The following is a 26,506-nucleotide window of genomic DNA, read 5'->3' on the forward strand; positions in this document are numbered from 1 at the left end:
TGAATGGAGTTTATTGTAGCCATAATTAAAAATTCATTGTAATTAGTTAGTTTGCAAAGGTTATTAATTTAACATAGGCCTATTAATATGTGAGATGTTGCTGGCAAGCGTTCCATGTGAACAAATGTCTAGCCCAGTGGTTCCCAACCTTTTTTGTTACATTCCTCTCTTTGCCCACGTTCGAACTATTCATTCCTCCCCATCAGACGAAAAACAAATCTAACATAAAAAATATAGCAATTTTAAATAGACCCTATGGCCTATATAATTAGAGGTGTCCATTTCAGAATCCTTTCCAACCGGTTCCAAATTATAATGGACATCCCTTGAATTAAATTGTTCACTCAAATACGTAAATTATATTAATACGACATGAAATAAAAGATTGAAACGTGTGAATAGAAAAACTGAATTTCCACGGAGAAACATGAAACAGCAGACAAAGGTTGTTAATTAGCCAAATTTAGATGCTTACTGCCACAAAAATATGTGCTAAAAATGATTTACTATGCATATAATGTAGCTTTGGCTCGGTGTTACGGTGCTAATTTGGATCTCAAGCTTTTTGCATAAAACGGCAGCGTTTTGTGGTGACATTGCTGCCGATGTTTAAATGTAAAGCAATGCAACCAGACAAACTAACTAACCTCAATTAGTAGCTATAAGCAGTGGTGGGATTCAGCCGGTTCCCACCAGTTCTATAGAACCGTCTCACCAAATTTTATGAGATCAGCGAACCTGTTAGCATTACTGGTTACTGTCAATGGACTTTTTACAACAGAACCGCCTGAAAAATCTGACTTTTGTGATAGAACCGGCTGACAAAAAAATTGAATACCACCACTGGCTATACGGTGATAAATGAGCAAATGATTTAGAATTAACGAATAAACTAACAAATAGAAAAACAATATTATCAAATTTCTTAACACCAAAACTATGTGTAAACAGATTACTATGGATGTTTTTAGAGATCGAACAATAGACAAGCACAGTAGTAGAAAATAAGTTGCAAGTAAGAAGTTCAAATGAAAGATGGTCCACCAGAGCACAACAATTTTGTGGAAGAGCTGGTTAAGTCACATATATCTTTTAAAATGCATTTTCATGATAGCCAAACAATATTTTTTTGATTTGAAAGAGATAAATGATATATACCCCCAACCCATAAAACAAATGGAATTGGCTCCAATACAATGCAATAATTAGAAGAAAAAAACGTGCACTAAAATGATGTGTGTTAGTTGCACATTTAATGATGACTTGAAACAGGGAATTGAAACAATTTCCTTTTTCTTGGTCCATCTTGCACCAAGGTTTAGTGAGTTGAGTAGTTTCATGTTCAATAGTAATGCCTAAAAATTCAAACAAAAGTGATTTTGCATTAAATCAGCATCTCACAATAAAACATACCTTAAATGTAGTAAAATATCAGACAGCAAAATATTTATCTTTTTTTTATTTCTTGACTACATTTCTAATACTTGACAATGGCAGTTCACTAGGTTATGTGGTGGTCCCTATACTCCACATGTGTGTTTTTTTTGGGGGGTAAAACTTAATCCCAGCGTTGTTTCCTCTGTTTGGAGATAGCAGTTGATTTGTGAAATGATTCACTTTTTTATTCCTTCTTGTACCAATGTTCAGTGAGTTGAGTAGATTCATGGTCTGAAATGCAAAGAGTAGTTTAAAAGCAGGGCATAATTTATTTAATCATTAATAAAAACAAACTACAGTATTACATCAGTGGTAACTAGAAGGGTGTCCTAGCACAGTGGTTCCCAACCTTTTTTTGACATGACCCAAATACTTCCAAAAGTTTTGTTTTGTAGGTTTCTTGCAACCCATGGACATGAATTCATACTATTTTGGTTGTATTTTTGTCTGTAATCATGAAAGCTTTCTGAAAATTACTGTGCCAGTTTCCATTTAGCCCAAATTTTACCGCTATTTGGTTATCAGCCAGACATCGCTCAACAGTGATCAAACAAACACATCACTTATGATGTCACAAATAGAATTTACCATTATCATGCAAAGTTGTCACAAAATTGTTTTTTGGCAACCATTTATTGCCGGGCAAAAATAAATAACACTGCGAATCGTACTCAAAAAGTACATGCTCTTATTGTCACAACAACAGACGACAAAATTTCAGGCAACCCAACTTTGGGTTGTGACCCATAGGTTGGGAAACACTGCCCTAGCACATACAGTATTTTGAACTGTTAATATTTTCCCTGTACTTAATTTAAAATGGGTCGCATATTATTTACAATCTTTTATAACCTTAGTTGTTTCTGCAGGCAAAAACACATGGGTCCCCCACACATGCAAGAGAAAAATCAATGCATTTTAAGAGATAACCATCAGCAACTTTGGTGTTGTAAGGTAAAACACTTTGATCAGTTCTTGGCTTAAAAAATCATGTTATTAAAAGTACAACTATGCAAATCTGATTCAATTGAGACATTGTTTGAAGTTTGTCCCATTTAGTGTTCTATTTATAGGAGAAGGGGTAAAAAGTGACAAAATAAAGTAAAACACAACAATCGATACATGTAAATGGCAAATTGTACAAGCTGTCCAAATTTCCTTAAATTCTGACACCGTTGAAAAAAACTCGCCCATTTCAAGGGGCTGGTGGGGTAAATGTTAAAGCTATATGGTAAAACTTAACAATCGACACCTAAATTTCATCCAGTTTCAACATTGTTTACAAATTTTAACCATTTTAGGGGTTAATGGGGTATATGGTGGGGTTACAGGGTAAAGCACAACAATTGATACCTATAAATGGCACATTCTACAAGCTATACCAATTTCAGCCAAATCCGACACTGTTTAAAAAACTTAAGGGATAGAGGGGTAAATATTGGGGTTACAGGGTCAAACACAACAGTTGAAACCTATAAACAACAAATTCTACAAGCTGTCCAAATTTCATTCTGAAATTGTTTACAAAAACTCACCCATCTTATGGGGTTAGTAGGCCAACTGATTCTACACCCAAAAGTATAAAATAGGAAACCACAATGACCCAATCAACAGTCATGTAAAAGTGTATCCAAATCTGCCAATGTTCAAAATTCTGACCACTAGAGGTGTTATTGGCAACATTTGTTAATGCTTCTGATGTCAAATGGCTGTTAACAACCCTGTTACTGGCATTTGCAAAAAGTCCACCAGTCCCAAGTAAAAGAGTACCATATACTTTGTTGCCTTTATTATACTATTACATCACAGAAAATTTTGTTTGTGGTGCACGGCAACATACAAAACGTTTCATACTTCGGGGTCTAGCAGGGTAAATACTGGTATAAGTCAAACGAAGCAGATGACACATCTGCATAACTATATCTATCATATGTGATTATTTCACCGAAATCCAAAAAAGATTTCATGCCAAAAGTGCATGGAAAACTTAACCAGAGAAAAAAACAGAATGAAATCAAGATACATCCCCTTCAGGGAAGGGGACCTATAATTAACTAAAAACAACTGTAAAGATGTTAATTTACAATTTTCTAGGTGCTATTCTGTAAGCATTGTAAATGTTAGGGTTAGACTGTTTAGTGTTTTATATTTCAACATTTAGAGCAGTGGTTCTCACCTCCTTGCAGATATGTGTAGATAATACCACTGAAGACTAATGTTAACGATTTTGATTCCACAATATTTGGTACACTTTGTTTAATCAGAAAACATGCCAAAGATCGTACAGTGGCAAGCACCACAGGGGTTAAGTTCACTTTGGTTGAAAAAAGAAAACATAGCAGGACAAAAACTATAGCTGGGCAAAGTTAAAAATTTATAAGGCCCCAAAAAGGGAAGGGCCCAATTGGTGGATGATGTCTGAACACGCCACAGCTACACCAAGTTATAAGGCGTTATGTGGCAGGAAATCCTAACAAAGGTTTGGTGCATTGGTGTTTACACGTTAATCTTTCAATCTGTCGACTAGTGCTGTACCATATTATGTGTAAGTTTCTCGTGATCATTCCTTGTGCATATTTACGTCAGAGGCATCAAGTTGGAGTGGAAACCAAGTAAATTTGTTAATAATGTCTTGTCCATCTAAGAAAATGAGGAAAATAACATTGTTTTTTTCAAAAGTCTGTTTTGGATAGCGGACCAGGAACTGTAAATTACAAACAAGTTGTTGAAAGATTTTTGGCTGAAGCTCCACGCCGATAAACATTTTATTTTGTGTGCTTACATGCAAATACGTTTTCAAGTTCCAACAAAGATCGTTGTTGTGGTTATTTAGGTTGTTGCATAAGTACATCGCAGAAACTTCGTTGTTACCATCGCAATACATGCCGATGAAGCGATTTACTGCTGTATCGGCGCCTTGTCCCGTCATTTAAAAGTTATTTTTAGCTTTGATGTAAATGAACGTGTTTTCGGTGCTGTACGAGAGCCGTTATACGCAATAACGCCGATAGAAAAGGGACCTGGCATGCCGACGAACCTGCACCTCTAGTTGCGCCCATGGCACAAAGTCATGCAAAACACATTTTATCTGGTTTTGCAGAATTACTTGTGGCAATGATTCAAATTCAGGTTTTTAGATCACAGATGTAATTGTGCATAAACAATCGCTGTTTTGTTAATTGTGTGGGGGGCCAATTGGACAATCTGACCCCACTTCAGATTTTGGAAGTACTTTAGGCTCATCACAGTACCCTGAGATATCGCTATGTGCACCCCATGAAGTCGTAATTAAAAGACTATCAAGGACTATCCATTTGAGTAGCCCTGATCTAGATTCTAGAACATAAAAACACCTAAATCTGCAAAACAAATATCTGGTTAGCCTTCTAATCACAGAATAAAAACCAAACAACGAAATCCCCCGTAAAATGCTCACCAAAACAGTTTTTTTATCGATTTATGATCGACACACTATATAATTTCAGATTTTGGAAGTACTTCAGGCTCATCACAGTACCCTGAGATATCGCTATGTGCACCCCATGAAGTCGTAATTAAAAGACTATCAAGGACTATCCATTTGAGTAGCCCTGATCTAGATTCTAGAACATAAAAACACCTAAATCTGCAAAACAAATATCTGGTTAGCCTTCTAATCACAGAATAAAAACCAAACAACGAAATCCCCCGTAAAATGCTCACCAAAACAGTTTTTTTATCGATTTATGATCGACACACTATATAATTCTCGCATGATTGTTTTTGTAAGCAAAAACAAATGGGTCCCAACACATGTGTTCATGCGAAATAGTCATGGTAAAAAAGGTTTACAAATTCTCTACATTTAGATTCTTTTTTTAGAAGGACAAATTAGTAGAAAGCATCAATCTAAACTTTAAAAGTTTTATCCACATTCTGTTTACATTATATTGTCTCATATTTACAATAGTAGTAAAAAAACATAAAAACTAGAAGGGTGGTTTAGCACATTTTGTCATTGCACACACACTATAACCTATTTTTAAACATTAATATATATATTTTCTATGGTTATTTTTTATTGGGTCTCATATTAGTCACCGTCTTTTAAAACCTTACTTGTTTCTGCAGGCAGAAACTCATGGGTTCCCACACATACAAGTTGAAAATAATGCATTTCAAGAGATAACCATGAGAAAGTAGGGTGTTGTAAAGTAAAACACAGTACACCAATGGGGTAAATAATAATACTATGTAGAGTACAAACTATACAAATCAGATTCAACCCAGATATTGTTTGAAGTATTTCATATTTAACATTCTTTTTTGAAGAAAAAAAGGAGTAAATAGTGGTATAATGGGATAAAACAAAAAATAGACACATATGAATAGCAAATTCTACAAGCTGTCCAATTTTCATTCAATTGGAACAGGGTGGTCCAACTTCATTTTGTTGCGGGCCATTTAAAATCGTTAACTTACTACGCGGGCCAAGGTTTAAATTTTTGCAGGAAAAACTTGTTTCTGGGTCAAACTCTAGGGTAACTCTACACCTTGTTTTATCTATAGATAAGTTTATTTTTATTTTTATAGTTTTTACTAAGTAGAAGGGTAGAACTACTAACACGATATGTTTCAGCAGATCCAAAAGTGCTTAATTTTCGATAGGTGGCGCCAAGAGCACTTTTTTCATTTAAAACGGTATATCTCAAAAAATGCTAACGGTTAGGGCTAATCGGGTCAGGCTAAGGTATTAGCATTTGAAATTCAATAAAACTAGTTACTAATGCAATATTTTCAAAAACTTGCATCCCAAACCAACCCCTCTTTATCCGCTAAATAAATAGTTCAGCTCTTTACGCTACCTATCGAAAAGTAAGCACTTTTGGATCTGCTGAAACATATCGTGTTAATAGCTCTACCAAGTAGAAGCTGTCAAAAACATCCAGTTTCCACTCTAGCGCAAAAATGCCCCTGCACGATTTAAAGAAGAACCCTTTATTACATAACAATGCCTTGTCATACGTCACAATAGGAGATTTTGCAGTATTTAGTGTGTGTAAATCCTCACACTAATAAAACATTGAATTATTGAAAACAACACTTATAGTTGTCTTTAAAATGTTAGGACTTTCGCGGGCCAACAAAATTATCTAGCGGGCCACAATTGGCCCGTGGGCCTGCAGTTGGACCACGCTGAATTGGAACATTGTTAAAAGAGCACCCATTTTAGGGGCCAGTTGGTTAAATTGTGGTGCTACAGGGCAAAACACAAAAATGAGGACTTAAAATAGTATGTTTAATAAACTTTACAAATTTCATTTCATTCCGACGTTTTTCAAAAATTCACTTATTTTAGGGGGTTGGTGGGGTAAATGTTGAAGCTATAGGGTAAAACACAACAATCAACATTTATAAATGGAAAATCCTACAAGCTATCCAAATTTCATTCCATTTAAATGTTGTTTAGAAAATTAACCCATTTTAGGGAGTTAGTTGAGTAAATGTTAGGGCTACAAGGTAAAGTACATCAATCGAAATCTACCAATATCATATTCCACATGCTACCTAAATTTTAGCCAATTCCAACACTGTTTAATAAACTTACCCATTTTAGGGGGCTAGTGAGGTGAAATTGGTGCTACAAGGTTAAACACAATGATCAACTCCTATGGTAATTATACAAGTTGTCCAAATTTCAGCCACTGTTTACAAAATGACCCATATTAGGGGGCTAGTAGGGTTACTAATGGGGTTCGACACACAAACTAAAAAAATATGAAACCTCACTGACTCAATCAATAGTACTGCAAAATTTGAGCCCAATCCGCCAATGTTTAAAACCTTGACCACTAAAGGTGTTTTGAGCAACAACCATTAATGCTTCTGACATCATAGGTTTGTCAACAACCTCCTAACTGCCATGGAGCAAAAACGTCCACCAAGCAACCCACAAACACAAGTAACGACTGGTTGTCCTTGTAACACTATTGCTCCACAGAAAACTTTCGTTTGTGGTGCCCAACAGCACACAAATTCGTTTTACACTTTGGGGGCTAGTAGGGTTAACAGGGTTGACCAGGGTTGGCACACTCTACAACAGGGGTGGACAGCCTGCGACCCACAGGCCAAATGCAGCCCATGATTAAAGGTTGTGTGGCCCGCAGAGAGCCTTGCCTGGCAAACAAGTCTAACTAGTATTTTTGAGCAGATTAATGTGCCCGATGCTATTTTTCTGCGATCTGGCAATATATGGGTAAAATCAAATGCAAATTTTACTTTTTTTTATGAATTAAGCATATTTGGTAAGCAACAAAGAAAAATCACCTTGTGTTATACACAGGTGCGGCCTGCGATCTAATTTTGGCAATTGTATTTGGCCCCACAGTAACAAAGATTGCCCACCCCTGCTCTACAAGCTATCCAAATTTCAGCCAATTCCGACACTGTTTAAAAACTCACCCATTTTAAGGGGGCAAGCAGGGAAAATACTGGGGTTATCAAGACAAAAAGGGGGATGCACATCTACATAACTATATCTACCATCTGTATAAGTTTCAGCCAAATCTATTAAACATTTGATGGCAAAACGAGTCAGACAAACTTTAGAAAGAAAAAAAAAAACATTTTAGAAAGCTAGCGGGTTAAATACTGGGGTTATCAACACAAACAAAGTGGGATGTACATCTACACAACTATATCTACCATCTGTGTAAGTATCATCCAAATCCATCAAACCTTTGATGGCAAAACAAGTCGGACAAACTTTGGGGAAAAAAGAACAAAAAACGAACAATTTAAGTAAAATCAATATGTGTCCTCTTCAGGGAAGGGGACCCATAATACTGACAATCTGACAGTTTAATCTCTATGTTTGCCAGTTTTGAAACAGTTGTTTTCCTAGAAAACCTAGACAGTATTACAGATACTAACATTAGGAAGATATTTTGTAGCAAAGGTAATTTTGTAACAAAGGTACATTTTTATAAAACCTTCGCTAAAAACTGATTATGTGTGTGCTAACCTAATAAAACTACATAGCATTCCTGTGCTGATGTCTTATCATCAAGAATACTGCCTCACAACATCTGCCCATGCGTCAAGCAGCGATCTCTCGCTATGCATTAAATCGCCACAATTGTAAACCAGTGAATTACTCCCTTGGGCTTTTTAGTGTACACATATTATGGGCTGTAATGGTAACCATTTGGCTATGGAGCCAAAATATTGAACATCAAATGAGTAACCCACGGCAAGCATAAAGTTTAGCAAAAACAACTGGCTTGCATTTCTGACCTGAAGGACTGGAAAAAATAAAACCGATTATTTTGGGGTTAAAGGGGTGAAAAATGGATCAATCCAATTAAAAGTAAGAAAATTATTTAGAATACCTTACATTGCACCAACTAACAAAGCATGGAACTCCTAGATCATGTACTTTGGTCAGTACAGCCGTTTAAAAAAATACTTTTGGGGTGCCTATGGGTGAACCGCAGCGTCATTCCCCTTCAGAGTAATCCACTACAAACATTTGTTTTTAGGGCTTGTATTTCTGAACTAAACAATTGGAAAAGCTAAAACCAAATATTTTGGCCACCGGTGGAAAAATGCTGATTTGGATTTTACTTATTGCGTATAGCAGAGCTTTTTTAACTGTGGGTCGCAAAACATCATGTGTTATTATGTCATTGTGCATACGTGCGTAAATGTATTGTTTAAACATCAATCACGTGTATAGGCTACACCCATCAAGGGGTCACATAGAAATTTCTTTACTAAAATGGGGTCACAGAGCAGAAAAGTTTGAGAAGCCCTGGCATATAGATTTACCAAAAACTAGTTGAAAATTTTGCTGAATTCTCAGAAGGACATTTTTCTCTGAATTAGTGTGTTGGTGAGGGCTACACTAAATAGCTTGGCCGGCCAGATTGTGGCCCATGGGCCACATGTTGAATACCACTGTCCTAGACCATGTACTTTAGTCAGTACAGCTATTTAAAAGTTTTATGTTTTAGGGGCCTGTGTTGGGAACTGCTGGGTCATTTGGAGTCAAACTTCAGGAGGATCAATAACTAGCATCTGCGTAAATTTAAAGCACTCTTTCTTGACTAAACACAAGACACAAACCAGCCTTCAGCGAAGGGGACTTATAATTGAAACCTGCAAAAAAATGACATTCCTGCAAAATATCTAAAAATCTAAGGTTACTACTGAAGCAAAACTTGATGAAATATGCCTAAAAATAGTTTTTGTGAAACTTTTATCAGTAACCACAAATAAAAGTTATTACCTAATAAAGTTGCAACAATGCTCAACAATAAAATATGCTGGGTCATAGGATATGGATATCACACAATACCATCATTTATTCAATAGCAATACCTAAAAATTCAAATAAAAGTAAATTTACATTTGGTAGCAAATCAGCATCTCACATTAATACGCACCTTGAATCATTTATCTTTTTTGATCCCTTGACTACACTTCCAACACTTGACAATGGTGGCTTACTTGGTTAAAGCAATGTAAAAATTAACACAACATTTTTGTTGATGAAAGAGGAAAAGCGCAGTAAAAAAAACCATTTACAAAAATAATGATGGCAGTTGCACTTGGTTTATCCCCAGCATCAGAATGAAGTTGACACAGTGTCTATTATTACCATAAGCCTGGAACCACTATTGCCTCCTGTACAGCAGACATAAAAGTACAGAAATAAACGGGCCTGAACTAAGTACACTGCATACAACTGCCACACATTAGCTTATAAAGGTAAGTAAGTCTGTCATGTTTTACAAACAGCCATTGCCTCATGTGACTGGGTGGCCTGGTTAAGCATAAAACAAAGCTGAACTAATTAGTCAGTTAATTTCACAAGAAAAAATGGGATTGACCAGCACATGTGGGAAAAGAGGCTATTAAAGTGTATTTTACTGTTTTTACATTTTTTTCTCAAGCAAAAAGTTCAGTTATACTCATGCTTAATATCTAGTTCAAATTATTTATTTTTTTACATGCAAAGTGAACAGGGAAAGCAAACACATCAAAAGCTGGTCAAAACCCAAAATGAATCCACGAAATTCCTACAACTACAGTTGATAAAAAGAGTTCAGTGGCAATTAAAGCGTAAAACTCAACAACATTGCATCACTGTTCCCTGCACTTCATGTTGACATACCAGAAAATATTCAAAGTTGAGAAATGTTTAATGATTGAAATTACATAACAGAAACAAAAACACCAAAACATTTGGGAAAACGCTAGTTGATTAGGCGCGCAACATCGATGGTTGCGTTCGAATGCGAATTTTTTTAAATATAAGTGATCATAATTCGCACTGACTTTCATAAATTAAAATTATGCGTTAATGTTGTTTGAATTTGCATAATTCTTTTTGACCCAAACAATGGTTTTAATTAAAAAACATAACATGGTTTGGATTTTTATTTCTATATTTCATTTGCGCGGCAATATTCGGGGGGTTACCCTATGTGAATCTCAAGCTCGGTAACCACTCGCAGATGCAAATAACAAACTTTCAAGCCAAAATGTTTCGCTACAATTGGTTTAAACATGACACCATTCAATACAACGGTTGTACTTGTCAAACTTAATGTGGACTTAATTCAAACGACTTCCTGAAAGATTTGAGACCCAAACCAACTCATGACATAAAGTATGAAATTATTTTTTTAAAGTCAGTGGATATTGTTTTTTAAACTAAAACAATAATTTGTTACTAAACACTTGTTTGAAACACAGCTAAATTTTTGAACTTTTTGAACTAAACTGACACTCATTAATCATACTCTTATCAATCCACATTGAAGTTACCTTATTTTGCAGGAATTCCCTTATAAATTGCACAAACTATGAAGGCATGGTAGATCATGGATTAAGCCAATCGCTTTGCTTTGTATATTAGGACTTCTACTTGAGTACCATGTCTGTCTATGATAAGAACTATTAACATATCAGTGGATGTGAAGGAAGAAAATAAAGGGTTAGAAATTTATTACTGTTCTTTTTATAAGTACACGAAGCTCCATGTACCACAAATGTTTATTTTTACCACCATTTGCATTATGTAGTTTTATTATCACAAAGTCTGCCATTGTTTGTTTGTTTCATTCTAAATGTTATGTTTAAAAGCAAAGCAGTGGTTGTCAGTTTATTAAGTAATTCTGTGTGCAAACCAGTTGTTCTCAACCAGGGCCCATGGCCCCGTGGGGGCCACAGGTGTAGATTCACCAGAAACACCCACTAAAAGCCATTATTTTTTAACTTTAATCCCTAATTTAATCGACTATTTTACAAACTAATTGTCTATATCAGTGGTTCTCAAACTTTTTAAGCATGTGGCACTTGAAAGAACTAAATTTTTCTTCCATGGCACACTTCGCAGGTAAACATAACAAAAGTTGTTATAAAATGGTAATTTTCAACTTTATTGTGGTGGGTAAGGATGCTTTTCATTGTCAATAACAAAAATATGAGCTTTGAAATGTTGTCATGTACACCTGAATTTCATCATGAAGTCCAAAAAAACAGGGAATGTTTGCACTTTAAAATATGAGATATTTCGTGGCATACTAGGGAATCTCTCACAGCACACCAGTGTACCATGGCATACAGTTTGAGAATCACTGGTCTATATTGAGGTTTTTCACGATTCTTGTTTACTCTATATGACCTATTTAAAGCCGAAATAAGTACAGAATTCCAGCATGAGATTGCCATTTACATTTTTCAGGGGGCCACATGTCCTACAGGGTTACCATGAAGCCCAAAAGTTACTTTTAGGGGTCCACGGTCCGCGAAAGGTTGAGAACCACTGGTGTAAACCATTAGGGAATTACATAATGTTTTGCCTAAGTTGTGTACTTTAGGGTGCAGGACTGTACAGGACTCTTTTTATGAATCATGCCAAAAAGTATTTGTTAACCACTAGTCCTAGTAGATGGTTGATGTTCCAAAAGTAAGCATGTTTGGTGAAAAGTGTATTGATCAACTTTAAATGTGCTTTTATGCGAACTGTGGCTTTTGCGAAAAATATTCTGTCAAATTGAATAAAACTGCTTGACATAAGTTTATATGAATGCAAAACTTAGTTTGCATAATTGTTTTAAAAAGTGTGTTACATTAATACTTTTCACAATAATACTCATTAAAAAATGCACAGTAAAATTATATGCAACTTGGTTAAATGTAAAGTATTTGGTTAAAACTAAAAAAATGTACACTTTTTACTATTTAAAAATATAACACTATGAGGGGACTATGAAACACTATGAGGGGACTATGAAATTGACCACTACTGTTCTAGATAAGTGCCTTATAACACTTTTTGCAATATATTTTCTCACTTGTTTTGAAGGGTTGATGTAGCAATGTCTTGCTTGCTTTCCATGATTGTGCAACAAAATTTTGTGGTACATTAAACTCTGGTTAAGCATGACCTGCTTGGAGCAAAAAAATGCCCTGATTGTTGAATATCCTGGTTAACCAAAGTCGATTAGTTAAAGCCTAAGCTTTATACAAATGAATTGTACCTCAAATTTTGTCCAAATTAGATAAAGATCCAAATTAACCAAATCCTATTGAACCAAGGTTTACTATATTTCCAGAAATTGAGGACCATAAATGAAGGCATTGTTCCATTTACTAATGATAAGAACATTCAGTACCATAGAGCCTTTGCTGCATTTTCATAGCTCTTAGTGGCCATAGAGGTGGAAAACTTCAAATGACCTTTAAGGTCACATTGTGTTCTATGTAAATACTTCTTATTGTGATAACTGAATACCAGTTATTCGCTGGAAATCTGATTGCCCTTGCAGCCCTAAATATGTCTTTAAACGTTGGCTGTTATACAAAAGCACTATGCCACTCAAGATCCCATTTATGTGATTCATTGCTTTAGGAACACAGCGTCTGAAATTAGGAACACGGCGCCCGAAACACATATGACTAGTGGTTTGCTAGTGGATTGTCTTTTGTGCAATAACAATTAATTTGTGCTTCTAATGCTTGGAATGGTTGTGAAGCACGGCCTTTCAGCCATTTTTGTCTTGTTCATCCCTTGATCATTTGGAAAGAACTTTCCCTCATTGGTTCTTTAAGAAACTATTCCCTGTTAATAAAAACTAAGCTCAGAATAGATAGGTTTTGCTAGTGACTTGCTAGCGTGCCTGCATGAAGTTGTAAATGCACAGTGGGTCGAATCATTAAAAATATTTACACTTTAGACATGCCAAATATATGAAGACATGTCAAAAAAACTTACACCCTTGGAAGGATTACCCCAATTCTTTATGGGCTAAATATCAAGTCTGTCGCAAGTGGTGCAGATAACAATATAAAATATATGTATAGTTGTTTTGTAACACGTTTTTGAGAAATGTTTGCTGTATAGGCAGATGACTTCACTGAAAGAATTAATCTTTAGAGTATCCTACTATGCTCACACCTTTAGTCTAAACTTTTTTTCCAAAATCGTATTTTAAAGATTAGTGTTAAATCAAGTTTACAAATGGCGCTCACTGCAATGAAAAAAATTATACAAAAACCACAATAAAACGTAAAACTGGACTGGAAAAAATGTGAGCTATCCTTTGCTAATCAACACATAGTCTTGCATTATTGCTAATTTGTGTTGGAATGGTAGATCCCGAGGGTTTGAATATTCTAAACGTCCATCTTGTGCCAAAAAAGTTGGCACCCTTGTGTCCTAATGTCTTGTCTGCCAATGCAATACACTGCCCAAGATTTTGCTTGAAATGCCTCCTCAGGGCACTAAAAACGCCATGACCAGAGTGTCCGTGAAGTTTCCAAATTACTCGTCTACGATCTAATTCTGATTAAAAACCAAAATAATTTTTGCGCCTTAATCTTTTAGGTGCCTCATTTACGTTTGAAAAATTGTACAACTTCATTGTTCAGCAGAGCTTTATGTAAATTTTAATACTTGACAAATTTTATAGGGCCTCGTAACTGTAAAAAGCAACGTCTGTTGTCTCAATTTATTGTTAATTTTATATGTATTATATTGCATTGAAGCACTGCATAAACCAAACAAAGCCGCAGTTTATGGCCTAACAATCGTTAGTGACGTCACAGTCAAAATTTCTATTGTGAATAAATCATCGTAGTAAAAGCCAAATTGACACTAATATCGGTTGGAAGAATATAAATATCGTATGAGAATGAGTTAAACAATAGTATGGAGACATTTTGTAGGGAAAAGCGTTGACCTGGGAACATAAAATAATGATAAAGTCGCGTGGCAACAATAGTCAAACGGAAATAAAGAAGAGAGTTTCATTTGTGCAAACGCCTCAAGCAGACAAGGTTTTTACGCGCCAGAGCGCTCCCACCAAACGGTAAGAAAACCTTATGCCAATGAGAAAATGTGCAAAGGCAATACTATTTAAAATATGTTTTCCTTCTGTATCCAATGAAGATTGTATTGATGGATCCATAATTGTTTTGGTGGATGGGGTCACCAAGACTTAAAACTACTATATGATAAAGCGTCATTTATTTTTTGTTTTTAGGCATTTTGCATACAAACGGAAGATGATGTTAACATAAAACCTACAATAATATAGAGCATACGCTACATGCTAAATTGTGTAGGCCAGTGGTTCTCAGTGCTACGGCAACTGAACGAGTCGGGGTTTATGGCGATACGTTTTTTGGGCATTCCTTTGCAATTACTAACCTTGCTGGTTTCACAAATATACAACATAGAAAAAGTCGTTGGTACGCGATCAGTAAAGGTTGAGAACCGCTAGTGTAGGCCTATAAACTGTAAAGATAAAGTGTAAAAACAAAAGTACAGTAGGCTATGTGTTGGCTTTTTTTCAGAGGAAATAAGAAGCCATCACGTGATGACAAAAGCGCCCACCCAAGTCTTGAATCTATAGTTTCAGGTAGGCAAAGTTTACAACTTAGCACTTGCAGTTGAAAAACATCCGAAAATGCGGATATTTTTATCCAAACTACACGACAAAACTGCTCTAAAAGAAAGATTTTTTTGTTAAAGCTAAAAGTCTTTAAAAGGACAGCCGTTAATTTAAATGGGAGCACCGAAGTCCGATTATGCTCTTTACGTACAGTTACTTGGTTTGTGAGATACTTTTAAACGGTTGGGATTTTTGTTGTTGTGTGAAAATAAAACTTTGTCCTTTTAAAAGCAACAAAAAATTTGCCAACGCATTTTTTTTAAGATGCATTATTATCCGCCCTTGACGATTTAGCACAAAACGATACTTGGGCAAGTCCAAGAAACAGCATCCAAAAACCCCATAAAGAAACTGCTACAAAAAAGGCAAGTGTTATTTCATTTTCAAAAAATGGTTTCATGAAGTTTAATGAAAAACCAGGAAGTCGAACTTTTAAGGGATTCGGATCTTTGTTTTAAGGGATTCGGATCGGGATTTTAGACTAAACTGTTTTCGGGTTTCGTTCGGTTTGGGCAAAATATCTGGTCCGAACCGGTATTTGGTTTTGAAACCGGTTTAAATTCCATTTTGTTTATTTTTAGTTGTACTCATTATTTTCACGGCTTTATCAAACTCCAAAAGAATTTTGGCTGTGCAATGCGCGACACATTATAATTCGTCATGTTAGAAACGCCCTGTAGCATTTATCTCACGTATTCTTCTTTACATTGTTTGAAAACAGTAAATTTTGTGCTGGCGATGATATCACCTCTGCAGTGGACCTTTGCACAATGATAAAACGAAACAAACTGAAATCTTTACATTATTATTTTCCACAGCCATTGCATGCACGGTCCAGTAGTTTTACATCACGTGATCAACGTGAAGTGAAGCCGATTAAAAGTCAAACCTTCGAACTGAATGTAAAACCGAAGGTGATACGGACTCATCTAAAGTCGTGCTACTCTTCCTCTTCGTTTGATAAAACAGCAGGTTTGTGAATATTGTTCAAATTAAAGGATACAGCGGTGGGATTACGATGAGTTACAGTGGTTTATAAATCAATTAGAAAAAAAGCGCAAAATCAGTATTGCCTGTTGAAGAGTTTTGTGATTTTATGACAAACAAGTTTTACGAAGATTTCTTTATGCGATGCTTTAAACTGCTATATTAGTTAAAAATACTTTAGCATTACAGCAGAACCGTTTACTATCTGATATTTGATGTACTCTGTTAAGGTGTTGTTTCCAGTAAAAAGCACTTTTGCCTGCAGCTGTATAATAAACGTATAATTCAATGGACTGAGCAAGTATTGACATGGCTTGGTTAGGATCGAAATTGCCTTTAAATAGGCTAAATAGGCTAGATATGGCAGTTTTCAGCTAGAGCTAGACAGGAATGCTTCAGGCCTGATCCCAGTAATAAATAAATGATCTTCTTAGAACGTTTCATATTGATAACAAAGTTCACAAAAAACGTAAGTTTACCCAGATCTTGTTGGGTGCAAAAAAATTACTTGTTTTACATTCTTTTTTTAGCTGATTTTATCAACGACGATTATTGGCCGAATTCAACGCAATCTTCGCACACAACCATAACTAGTGTTGAAACAGCGCCAGCCTCTTCGAACGTCAAGAGGCAAAACAACAAAGTCAAACTTTTTGACAAAAACAAAGCGGCTGCCATTAAGCGTTCCGGTTCCCTAACTATCGACAAGCGCCGCCCAGCTGTTATCAAACCGAAATTACTTCGCCGCCAGACAATGTCAGCACCAAAAACGGATATTGTAGTGAAAGGAAACAAAATGAAGTAAGTGTTAGCTAAAGAATCTCATACTTTGCAACCTAAATGTAAAAAATCTATATTTTTTGCCTTCTCAACCTTATACGGATCGTGTACCACTCGACGAATCTGTCTATGGCTGCACACCACCTAAACCATGTTTGAATAGACGAACCCTGACCTGAAAACCAATAAATAGGCATTTTCTCGACCTGGCTAGCATATTTTCAAAACCAGCAAGGTTAGAATTTCCATAAGAACGTCCGAAACACTAGTTTCGACCCAAACCAGGGCTGATCAGTTGGGTCAGTTAAATTTTTTATCGGACTTAATTAGGTATCGCAGAAAGCTACTCGCGTACCACCAGAAAAGCTCCTGCGTACCACTAGTGATATGTGTACCACTGGTTCAAATAATAGATGAAACTAAAAACAAATTGAGAGTTTAATAACCGTGTCACACCTTCAGTGATGGAATTCGATTAGACATTTGGTTAAATCGTCCCGAATTTTAAACATATTTGTTACAAAATGTTGCTGAGATTACCAAGAGATTTTATGTAGGTTTATTTTGTACAATGGATTTCATTGTTTCCACAATTACCTAGTAAAAAGTGCCAAGTGGGCAAAAACATACAGCAAAGACGTCTAAAATTGTAGTCACTTTTGTTCTTACTTTTCATCTTTCCCAACAACCGCTAGGTATATCATGACAATGCGCAAACGAATGTTTCAAGTCATTTTGATTGATCAGTGACATTTACAAAAACCTGAAAGTAAATCGTTTTTGAGAAGCCGTTTAGGCTCGAAAGTTTGATTGACAGGCCTGTTAATTGAAGCCCTAGGAAAGATCAGCACAACAAACAAAATAGACAATTGGTCTTAAACAAGGCGTTTTAGAGCTGTTTGACATTGGGTCAGGTCCAGCAACTGGCTGCTTAGCGAGTTAAATTTATTCACAAAAATACTGAGTGTAAAGTCAGGCCCGAATTAAGCCCGTTTGTTTTAAAGAAACCTAAGCCTGAACCCGGCCCGACTTGCAACTCTGTTTTTAACTGTTATATTTTTTAAACAAAACAGGCGAGAATCCAAGTTATCCGTTTCGAAAGACGAAAAACTGAGACAAAAATCTCGAACGGAACTTACAGAACTCTTGTTTCTGGTGAGATGTATTTTTATTTCTCTAATGTCGACTTTTTCAAATGAATCAAAAATATCAAAGTTATATAAGCGTTTTATATTGCTTTGAATACAATACAAATTTGGTACTGTTGCCGTTTTTTTTTCTGTAGCAAGATGATGATGTTACTGAACGACCTGTAGAGGCACCAGTTGAACAGGTGATGGCGGTAGAGAGTGAGGTGATGCCGGTGTATGCCGAACGCACAGATGTACGTCAAATATTTATGCAGAAATAAGTTTTATAATGTATAAATTATACCCTTGTAGGTTTCGTACCTAACCCGAAGTTTTGAGGGCCAGGTTCGGGCTTGAGAATAATTAAAACATGCTTGATTGGGATATGACCTCATACTAAATGAGTAAAGAAGAATAGGGGAACGAAATAACGAAATGAGTTGTTTCAGCTTGAGTAGCAATCTAATATAATGAATTCAGATAGCGTGTATACGCACTTTGTGGTCTCTTGTTTTTAGTGATGCTAGGTTTCAAGTGCTTGTCTGTAGTTCCTACGTCCAATCAAACTCTTTGTGTCTATCTATTCTAGACATTGTTGTAATAAATGAAATTTATTAATATCCGCCCAGAATAGATTAGGGAATTTATTCAAACATTTAGGCATCACTTACGCTAAGTTTAAAAGCAGACCCTTTGGAAACTAACATATCTTCCATTTGCAGGATGACAGGGAAATCATATTGCCTGACGAAAACGAGTCACGTGATAAGCGTTCCGCGCTGGTGCCCACACCAACGAAGGTAAAACGAAATTAAAAGCAAAAACTTTGCCGCCCTAGTTGAATCAAAATCTAGCAAAGTTGTTTTCAAAAAGTCGGTAAAAACCTAGAACAAATATATCACAGCACGAAGATGTAAAACACTAACGTTTCGGCAGTTTTTATTGTCGTCGTTAGGTAAAATAAAGGACACATAAGGGTATCCCTTTTTGATCTGCAACTTCGCGTCGCCCCTTTTCTTTTCTGTTGTACGGCACCATTTTGGGTCCCTTCTGTGGATTCATTTTACCTGACGATGGCAAGAGAAACTGTCAAAACGTTGTAATGATGTTGTACACCCAGATATTGACTTGTATCTTTTTGCTGAAGAATATTTAAAACCGTGAATTATGTTCCTAAACTTATTACATATTTCAGCAGTTGCAAGACAAGGTGACCCTGGAATTCATGTCCGTACTCAACGCGTCTCAACTTGCAGCCTTCAGGAAACTCTTTTCACGTTTTGACCAAACCAAGAGCGGGGGCATCAGCGCCGCCGAACTGTACCAAGCCATCACTGTAAGTCATATACTAAACCAGGGGTGCACAACCTTTTCGCTACGACGGCCACATCTCAGATCCTTATTTCGCCAAAGGCCTGCAATTGCCTACTTGTTTTGGTTTCAAAATTATTGATGTACAGAAATAGGTTTATATCATATACAGTGGTGGGATTCAGACGGTTTGTAAAACTTGTGGTGCCTGTTTTTTCGCATTGTTTGTACACAATAGAATAGGCGGTCGCCAGTAGGTGCATATATTTTAATATACATGTTCAGTGGCACACAAACTCATCTCTGAGGTCGCATGTGGCTGTACGGCCACAGGTTGTGCACCCCTGTACTAAACGTTATTTCAAACATGCTGTCGTGTGGAGTGGCGTCACGGTGTGAAATGTTACCTGTGACGTCAGTTGTGCACGTTTTTACGTATGTTACCGAAAGAGTGCCAAACGATGAGCATTTTTTACACCAACAAATCAAGTTTGAATTGTGACGTCATGCTGATGCGATAAAGGTAATTACGTCATAAATCAAAATCATGAAAAACATTCGTCATTAAGATTTTTGAGACAAATAAATTTCGCCTTTACAACATCATCAGTAGATTTTAGCTGTAGGTTTAAAGTACAAGATTCTAGTTTTTAGTTTACAGTAAAAAAGTTTGAAAAAGCCCCAAAAGATTTAAAAGTAGCCGTGTGACATTTATGCTTATCTTATAAAAATGTGTTTTTGATTTGCGATAGGAAATGCTTCCTGGGCGCGAAGTCTCGTATGAAGAAGTAGAGAGTGTTCTCGAAGAATTTGACATCAAGGAAACTGGAGAAATAGAATTTGATGAATTCCTTTTTGCTATGACACACCCTAGAAATTACCTCAAGCTTATGAACGGCGAGTAAATTTGTCATTGCTTTGCATTAAAGTGACGTTTATGCTCTATTTTCATGATTACATGTGAATTTCCTTCCCTAAAGTGGGATAGTGTTTTGACCTTTTTTCTGTACAACGTGGTGTGGTCCACGCGTTTGAAAGAGGTCTTTAACCTTTTCTAATTCACACAGGTAATAGATAGTTTTACCCAGGTGAACTCACAGGCCCCCAAATTCATAACTGTATCAATGTGATAAATACGACTAGAAAACCACACTGGTCTATGTTGTTGGTCTGTTGGGGTAATTTTACCAACACGTTTAGATGAAGACCGCGGTCAGCTCGAGAAAGAAATCAAAGTTTGGGAGGAATTAGTCAACCGCAGGGTGTCAGAGAAGAGCAGCAACACGATCAACAAACGACAACCTTCCACTGATTTCAAGTAAGCGAGAATAAATTAGTTCATTTTTTTGTTAACGTTCTCGGTAATAAACTTTTGGTGTAATAACATTGAACAGTTTACGAGCATTTTCCCGGAAACCTGACATAGCCCCTGTCTTGAAAAGTATCATTTTGAATTCAGTGTCATTTGTAAAAATGTGTCCGAATTTTTAAATTTTTATAGAAAAAATAAACAACAAAACAGACACAAAAACGTAGTACGGCTTGTCTGTGTAGTCGCACAGAAATACATTACCGTTGCTTACCACAAACACATAAGGTTTCGATTTGGATTGTTTTTCACAGCGGGGACAAGCGCAACATATTCTTCACTATGCTGAAGACGGCGACCAGAAAAGACTCCATGAAGGAGATACGTCACTTTTACGTCAATCGCCTGAAAAAGCTTAACGATCACGTGATCCATGACTGGTCAGCAGGTGTGATGACGTTAAACTTTTTTTGGTTTGTTGTTAGGCAAAGCGGTGGATTTTAATCTGTATTTCGTAATAACTCTTTTTTATAAACCAGGGGATTTTATTTTCATAGTTTAACCTTTTTTAGGTCTACGAACCCCTAACCTAATGGTTTGAAATCTTTATCACAAATTTGAAATGGCTACATTTACTTGTTCCTAAATCGCAAGCATCGTACCATAATATAGGTTTATATTATATAATTGTAAGTTTAGGTCTACTCTAGAATTTGCCTAGGATGCGTGTTGCTGACGATTTTAATGTCAATTATTCAAAAAATATAATTCAAGCAGTTTGATGTCAAATGAATTAAGTTTGTTGTTAATTTTTTCACGTTTTTTTCTTACATATTAAACCGTACGGATTGGTACAATGCTAAATAGTAAAATTTACAATTGGATTATGGCGTATAATCTCGAAATTAAACTAAGGGAAAGTAGGTCTACGTTGTGTTTAATGTTATCATCACATAAAAAACGTTTTTCATGACAAAAAGGAACAGAAAAAAGATAACGGTCCCATTCGTTTGTGTATAGTTGATCTGTACTTTAGTGAATTTTGTTTACAGGTCAACGCTGCATTGGCCTTTCGTATCAAGAAATGATGAAGCGATACGAACATATTAATCGTGAACTTCAAGACGAAAAATCCCCCTTTGCTAGGAAACAGGCATACAAAAATTCTCCCTATGCCCAGCCATTAAGATGGGGCTTTAATGAAACAAAGGTAACTTACTTGTAAACGTAAGGTAGAAACACTGCTTCATTATCGTTTATGTTGTGTCTTATTGATAGGATCGCGCAAACTTTAAGGTGCTTTTATTGGCTAAACGCGCTTTGGCCATTTTGATGCAATGAAAAATCTTATTTTTCTTTTTTTTTCAACACTAAAACAGAGTGAAAATGTTTAGAATGTGTGCAGCAAAACAATTTGTGATTGTTTGGAATGCCAAATGATTGTTTTTCAATACATTACGAATGTAAAAAACTACATAACTATTCATTTAAAACAGGATGATGCGACAAAGAAAAAATGGAGTTGTGGGAAAAAGGTTTTTGCTGTTGGTAAGAAATCAAATCTGATGTGAAATACAGTACAGTAAGCAAAGCTCATGTAATGCTTAAAGGCGCACAGTGTTTGCTATATGGTTTTACACACATTAGGTCATACAGTAAAATTCAAAACGTTGTGGAATTTTTTAATACTAACGTGACTGTACCACATTTGTGTCATTTGGACAGCACGAATAAAGTCCGCTGCAAAAGCGCGCACTAGCGCCCCGCGTGACGAAAAGCATGTCCGAATTAAGTCGGCGGTTGTAAGGAGGACACCAAGCGACAGTTCCGAACCCCCAGAAATTCAGTTTCAGGTAAAATAAACATACAATATTACGCTGCGCTGTGATGTCACAATAATTAATAAAACTTTATCGTTGTCAAGCCAATATGACGTCATTGTATTGTCATGTTCGTGACGTGACGTCATTCGCTGGGCAGAAATATTTTTTTAATTGTGAAGTTATTTTTTTGTAATTCTGTCTTGATGACATTACAATGACGTCATGCAGGACCAGGGTGACGTGCGTAGAATGCGATTGGCGCGTCATGGGCTGGCGGTTCGCCACAAAGTAAAGGAAGAGAATAAGGAGGAGGAACTTCAAAGGACTTACTCCACTCCTGCGAGGAAAGTGGAAAGGGTGAACACTATCACGAGGAGAGGTTATTATTTGCATGGAATTTATTTTTCTTTGTTTGTTTTATCCCTTTTGCACAATTTGCTTACAAAATGGAGATGGTTCGAGCCGAGCCAGAACCCGAGTACTTGGTACCGAGCATTAAATTTGCGATCCATGCCATGCTAACATACGAAACTAGTGTTCAAAAGGTGTCCAAGATCAAAGTTTACCGTTAAATGTTGAAACAACGCATACTTCTGGGACCTGCACAGTTTGATACACCGCTGGTTAGCCTACGTACGGGACCTTGGAAAGCTACAAAACAACAATAGGGAATGGTTGTGACGTCACAACGCACCAAGCGTGGTTGGCCAAACAGAACATTTGCTATTTTCGCCCATCCCTATTACAAAACATATCAACAGAGACACGATTGTTAAAATGCGTAATACGTACCAACTGCCATGAATAAATAAATTGCAATTTAAAAATGCTGCTATTTATAATTTTCACTTAGGGGAATTTTATGGCATTTAACGTTAATATTAAATTGAGGTACAGCCGCTGTGTTTTTGTTTTCTACAGCGGCCTCCGCAAAGAAGAGAAACGCACCTCTTCGTCGCCCCAGAATCTCCGAATTTGTTGTCACCCCCAAAGTGGTCCCACTACCCAAGTACCCCTTGCAAATGTATCCGCAAACTTTCGACTATGACGATTTACCAGAAATACGCCATAAAGTAAAAAGACCGTTTTTTTAATTTCAAGTTTTGTGTTATTTAGTTGTGCGATATTTTGTTAACATTATAGACCTCTTTTGGAAATTTTATTTTTGTACCAACGTTTCGACGTCCCATAGCTACAGGTCGTCTTCATCAGGGTAAAAAAACACTGAAAAAAAAACACTTGTACGTACTACACTGCACGATTAACAAAGGAAAAATTCAATTGCCAAAAGAGCTCTATAAGGTTAATATTATGCATGGCAGCAACAGCTTATTTATAGCCCGAATATTGTGTTCATGATACAGGCGGCCATTATTCTTGAGGACTACTACAGCGATTTGAAAAAAGTCGCTGCCACAAATTCAAGAGCAATTTATAAACAGCTGCAGGTTGGTAAATTTGATGCTTTTCCGCTATAACGAAGCCATGCAGCTCGCAATTTTTTGTCCACAAAGAAGCGAAAAAAACAACACTTTTCCAGCAAGAATTACTTTAGAAACCGATTTATGATTTTCATTGGTACAAGCAATGGTGGGATTCAGCCGGATCGCACCGGTTCTATAGAACCGTCTCACGACAATTTTATGAGATCAGCGAACCGGTTAATATTACTAGTTACTGTCAATTGACTTTTTGTAACAGAACCAACTAATAAAATATGACTTTTGTGATAGAACCGGCTGACAAATAATTTGAATGGGTACAAGATCATAATATAAGCTAGAACAAAAATTTATGTAGCTAATTGAACTAAACTTACATTTAAACCCTAAAGCACGAATTGACGTAGTCGACTTTTTAGGTGGAACAAATGCGCCCAGTAAGCCGAAATCATTTCAAAAAATCTTATTTGGCCTATTCGGGTGATTACGAACCATTTGTTGTGTCGCCATGGATACCGTCACCAACGCCATCCACATGGATACCGTATCCTCCGTTGGGCAAAAGTCAACCAAAGCAAATTTGGACCTGAGTTGTTTTAAGGCTGCGTGCAAATTGATGCATGATTTTTTTTAATGTCGATGTCTGAGCAATAAACTAATTGTGTTTAACGAGAGATTCTACTAGTAAAACTCTGGAAAATTTAAAGCTTTTCAAACGTGAGTAGGCTAGTAGGATGTTGTTATGTCAAATAATCTTCAAACATTTTTTGTTTCTGCTCACCCTGGTCTTTAGAAATAGGCTGCACCTTAAGGAACGGCGATTTCGCCTAAACCCAATCTCGCGTAAGAATTATCCAAACCTTTATACCTCCGTTAATCCGAAACCGTTTGGACTAAAAAATGTCAGGATTAGACGAAGAGCCGGATTAACTGATGTCAATTAAGTTTAAGCCTTACCACATTACAACTCATTAGTACCTCGAGTTTTGTTCGAATTAGGCGAAGATCCGGACTAACCGATTATCCGAGGTTGGTGTATTTTATAATCCCTCATTTTCACCCACGTTTGTACTCTGCGTGAATGTCCGCTTAAAAACGTTGCAAACACAAGTCCACATGCACTGTAATCCTTATTTTTTACATCTATTCTGTACGAAGACATGCCTGATCAACGGCAGCATATATAACTTACGTGGCCGGACAATATTTGTTATTTCTTGTTTGTGACAAACCTATATATTTCCTGGTCTGTGTATTGATGCTATGCTTTGCGACATACTATATTAGCTGCACATCTAGTTGAAAGATGAACCTGCAGTTGTCAAGTTATTTTGTTCTTGTACACCATTTATGCATGCACGTCTGTGGACTGGGTATCTCCAAGGCCAATATTCGTTGCATAGTTGGTGGCCTCATAAACAGATCTGAACTGCGGGTGAACTGTATAATTTGTCTTTCGGCATGCGAGCGTGATCTTCCGATCATCGACGCTTGAACCACAGGCTAATTGATAAATTTGTGGGTCAGAAGAAATAGAAAACAATTAAAATTTCAACACGATCCCAGAAAAATTGTAAACACATCCTTTTAACGACTATCTTTTTACTTTTATTTTTTCGCATTCAAATCACAGATTACTTTTTCGTGATGGCCATCAATGTATAAACGTTAGCCTAAAATTGGGAAGACATACTTTTTGATGCACGGGTAGGCTATGTGGTAGCATAAGTTTGTAGACCTACATGACGCTGCAGTAGCCTACACCCCTTGTGTGGGTTGAATATTTTGCTAAATTAATATCTTTGGAAAAAGTAAAATGTAGCGTATAATGGCCATAGAAATCTTATTCCCATTCGACATAGAAATTTTATTATTAAACAGTTAATTAGAAGTATTATTATTTGTACGTATCTTAAAATTGTTCAAAACTAAGTAATTTAAGCAATAAAATTAGACACCAGAAAAATTCGTACCAAAACGCATCATTTGCATTTCCCAAAATTTAAAACCATTTTTTAACTGCAGGATGTTATCAGTAGGCTATACCATCCAAACGACATTCCTATATTTTAATTTTAGCTAAAATGTTTTCTCTATTCTGTTTTTTTTTTTCGACCTCTTTGGGTGTCTGAAGCGTCTAAATGCGATGGCAGGACCAGACCCGTCAACCCTAAATACATCCACTTTAGAAAAACTACAAACGTTGTTTTGGGGGCAGTTATAATATTCACAAGTGGCAGGACCAGGTCCCGTAAACCCTAAATAAATTCACTTCATAAAAACTACAAATATTGTTGTTGTTTTTGGCAAATATTACATTCACGAGTACACAGTATTGAAC

The 26,506-nt window shown here is 36.3% G+C and overlaps 1 protein-coding gene and 1 long non-coding RNA gene across 4 annotated transcripts; one reads left to right on the top strand and one right to left on the bottom strand.

Moving 5' to 3' along the window:
* Positions 1-336: 336 nt before the first annotated feature.
* On the bottom strand, positions 337-10,926 carry LOC145229052 (uncharacterized). Of its 3 annotated transcripts, none has more exons than XR_013860343.1 (4): positions 9,864-10,926; positions 9,707-9,798; positions 1,485-1,668; positions 337-1,355 (listed from the first exon to the last, which is right to left on the bottom strand). It is a non-coding gene; the product is annotated as an uncharacterized LOC145229052 (long non-coding RNA). The 3 variants fall into 3 exon arrangements; XR_013860344.1 differs by having other exon boundaries at positions 1,414-1,668; XR_013860345.1 differs by lacking the exon at positions 9,707-9,798.
* A 5,227-nt stretch (positions 10,927-16,153) lies between these two features.
* Positions 16,154-24,808, top strand: LOC145229648 (uncharacterized). The gene is made up of 16 exons (XM_080094984.1): positions 16,154-16,355; positions 16,901-17,171; positions 18,224-18,305; positions 18,436-18,534; positions 19,003-19,080; positions 19,476-19,616; positions 20,344-20,488; positions 20,792-20,909; positions 21,215-21,348; positions 21,953-22,110; positions 22,397-22,448; positions 22,626-22,753; positions 22,952-23,102; positions 23,645-23,796; positions 24,088-24,171; positions 24,585-24,808. Exons 1-16 carry the CDS (start codon positions 16,154-16,156, stop codon positions 24,753-24,755), a joined length of 2,166 nt encoding a protein of 721 aa, XP_079951110.1. The 3' UTR covers positions 24,756-24,808.
* Positions 24,809-26,506: the final 1,698 nt, after the last annotated feature.

The sequence above is a fragment of the Phallusia mammillata genome, chromosome 5 (genome assembly GCF_965637545.1).
Source record: "Phallusia mammillata chromosome 5, kaPhaMamm4.hap1.1, whole genome shotgun sequence".
Taxonomy (NCBI): domain Eukaryota; kingdom Metazoa; phylum Chordata; class Ascidiacea; order Phlebobranchia; family Ascidiidae; genus Phallusia; species Phallusia mammillata.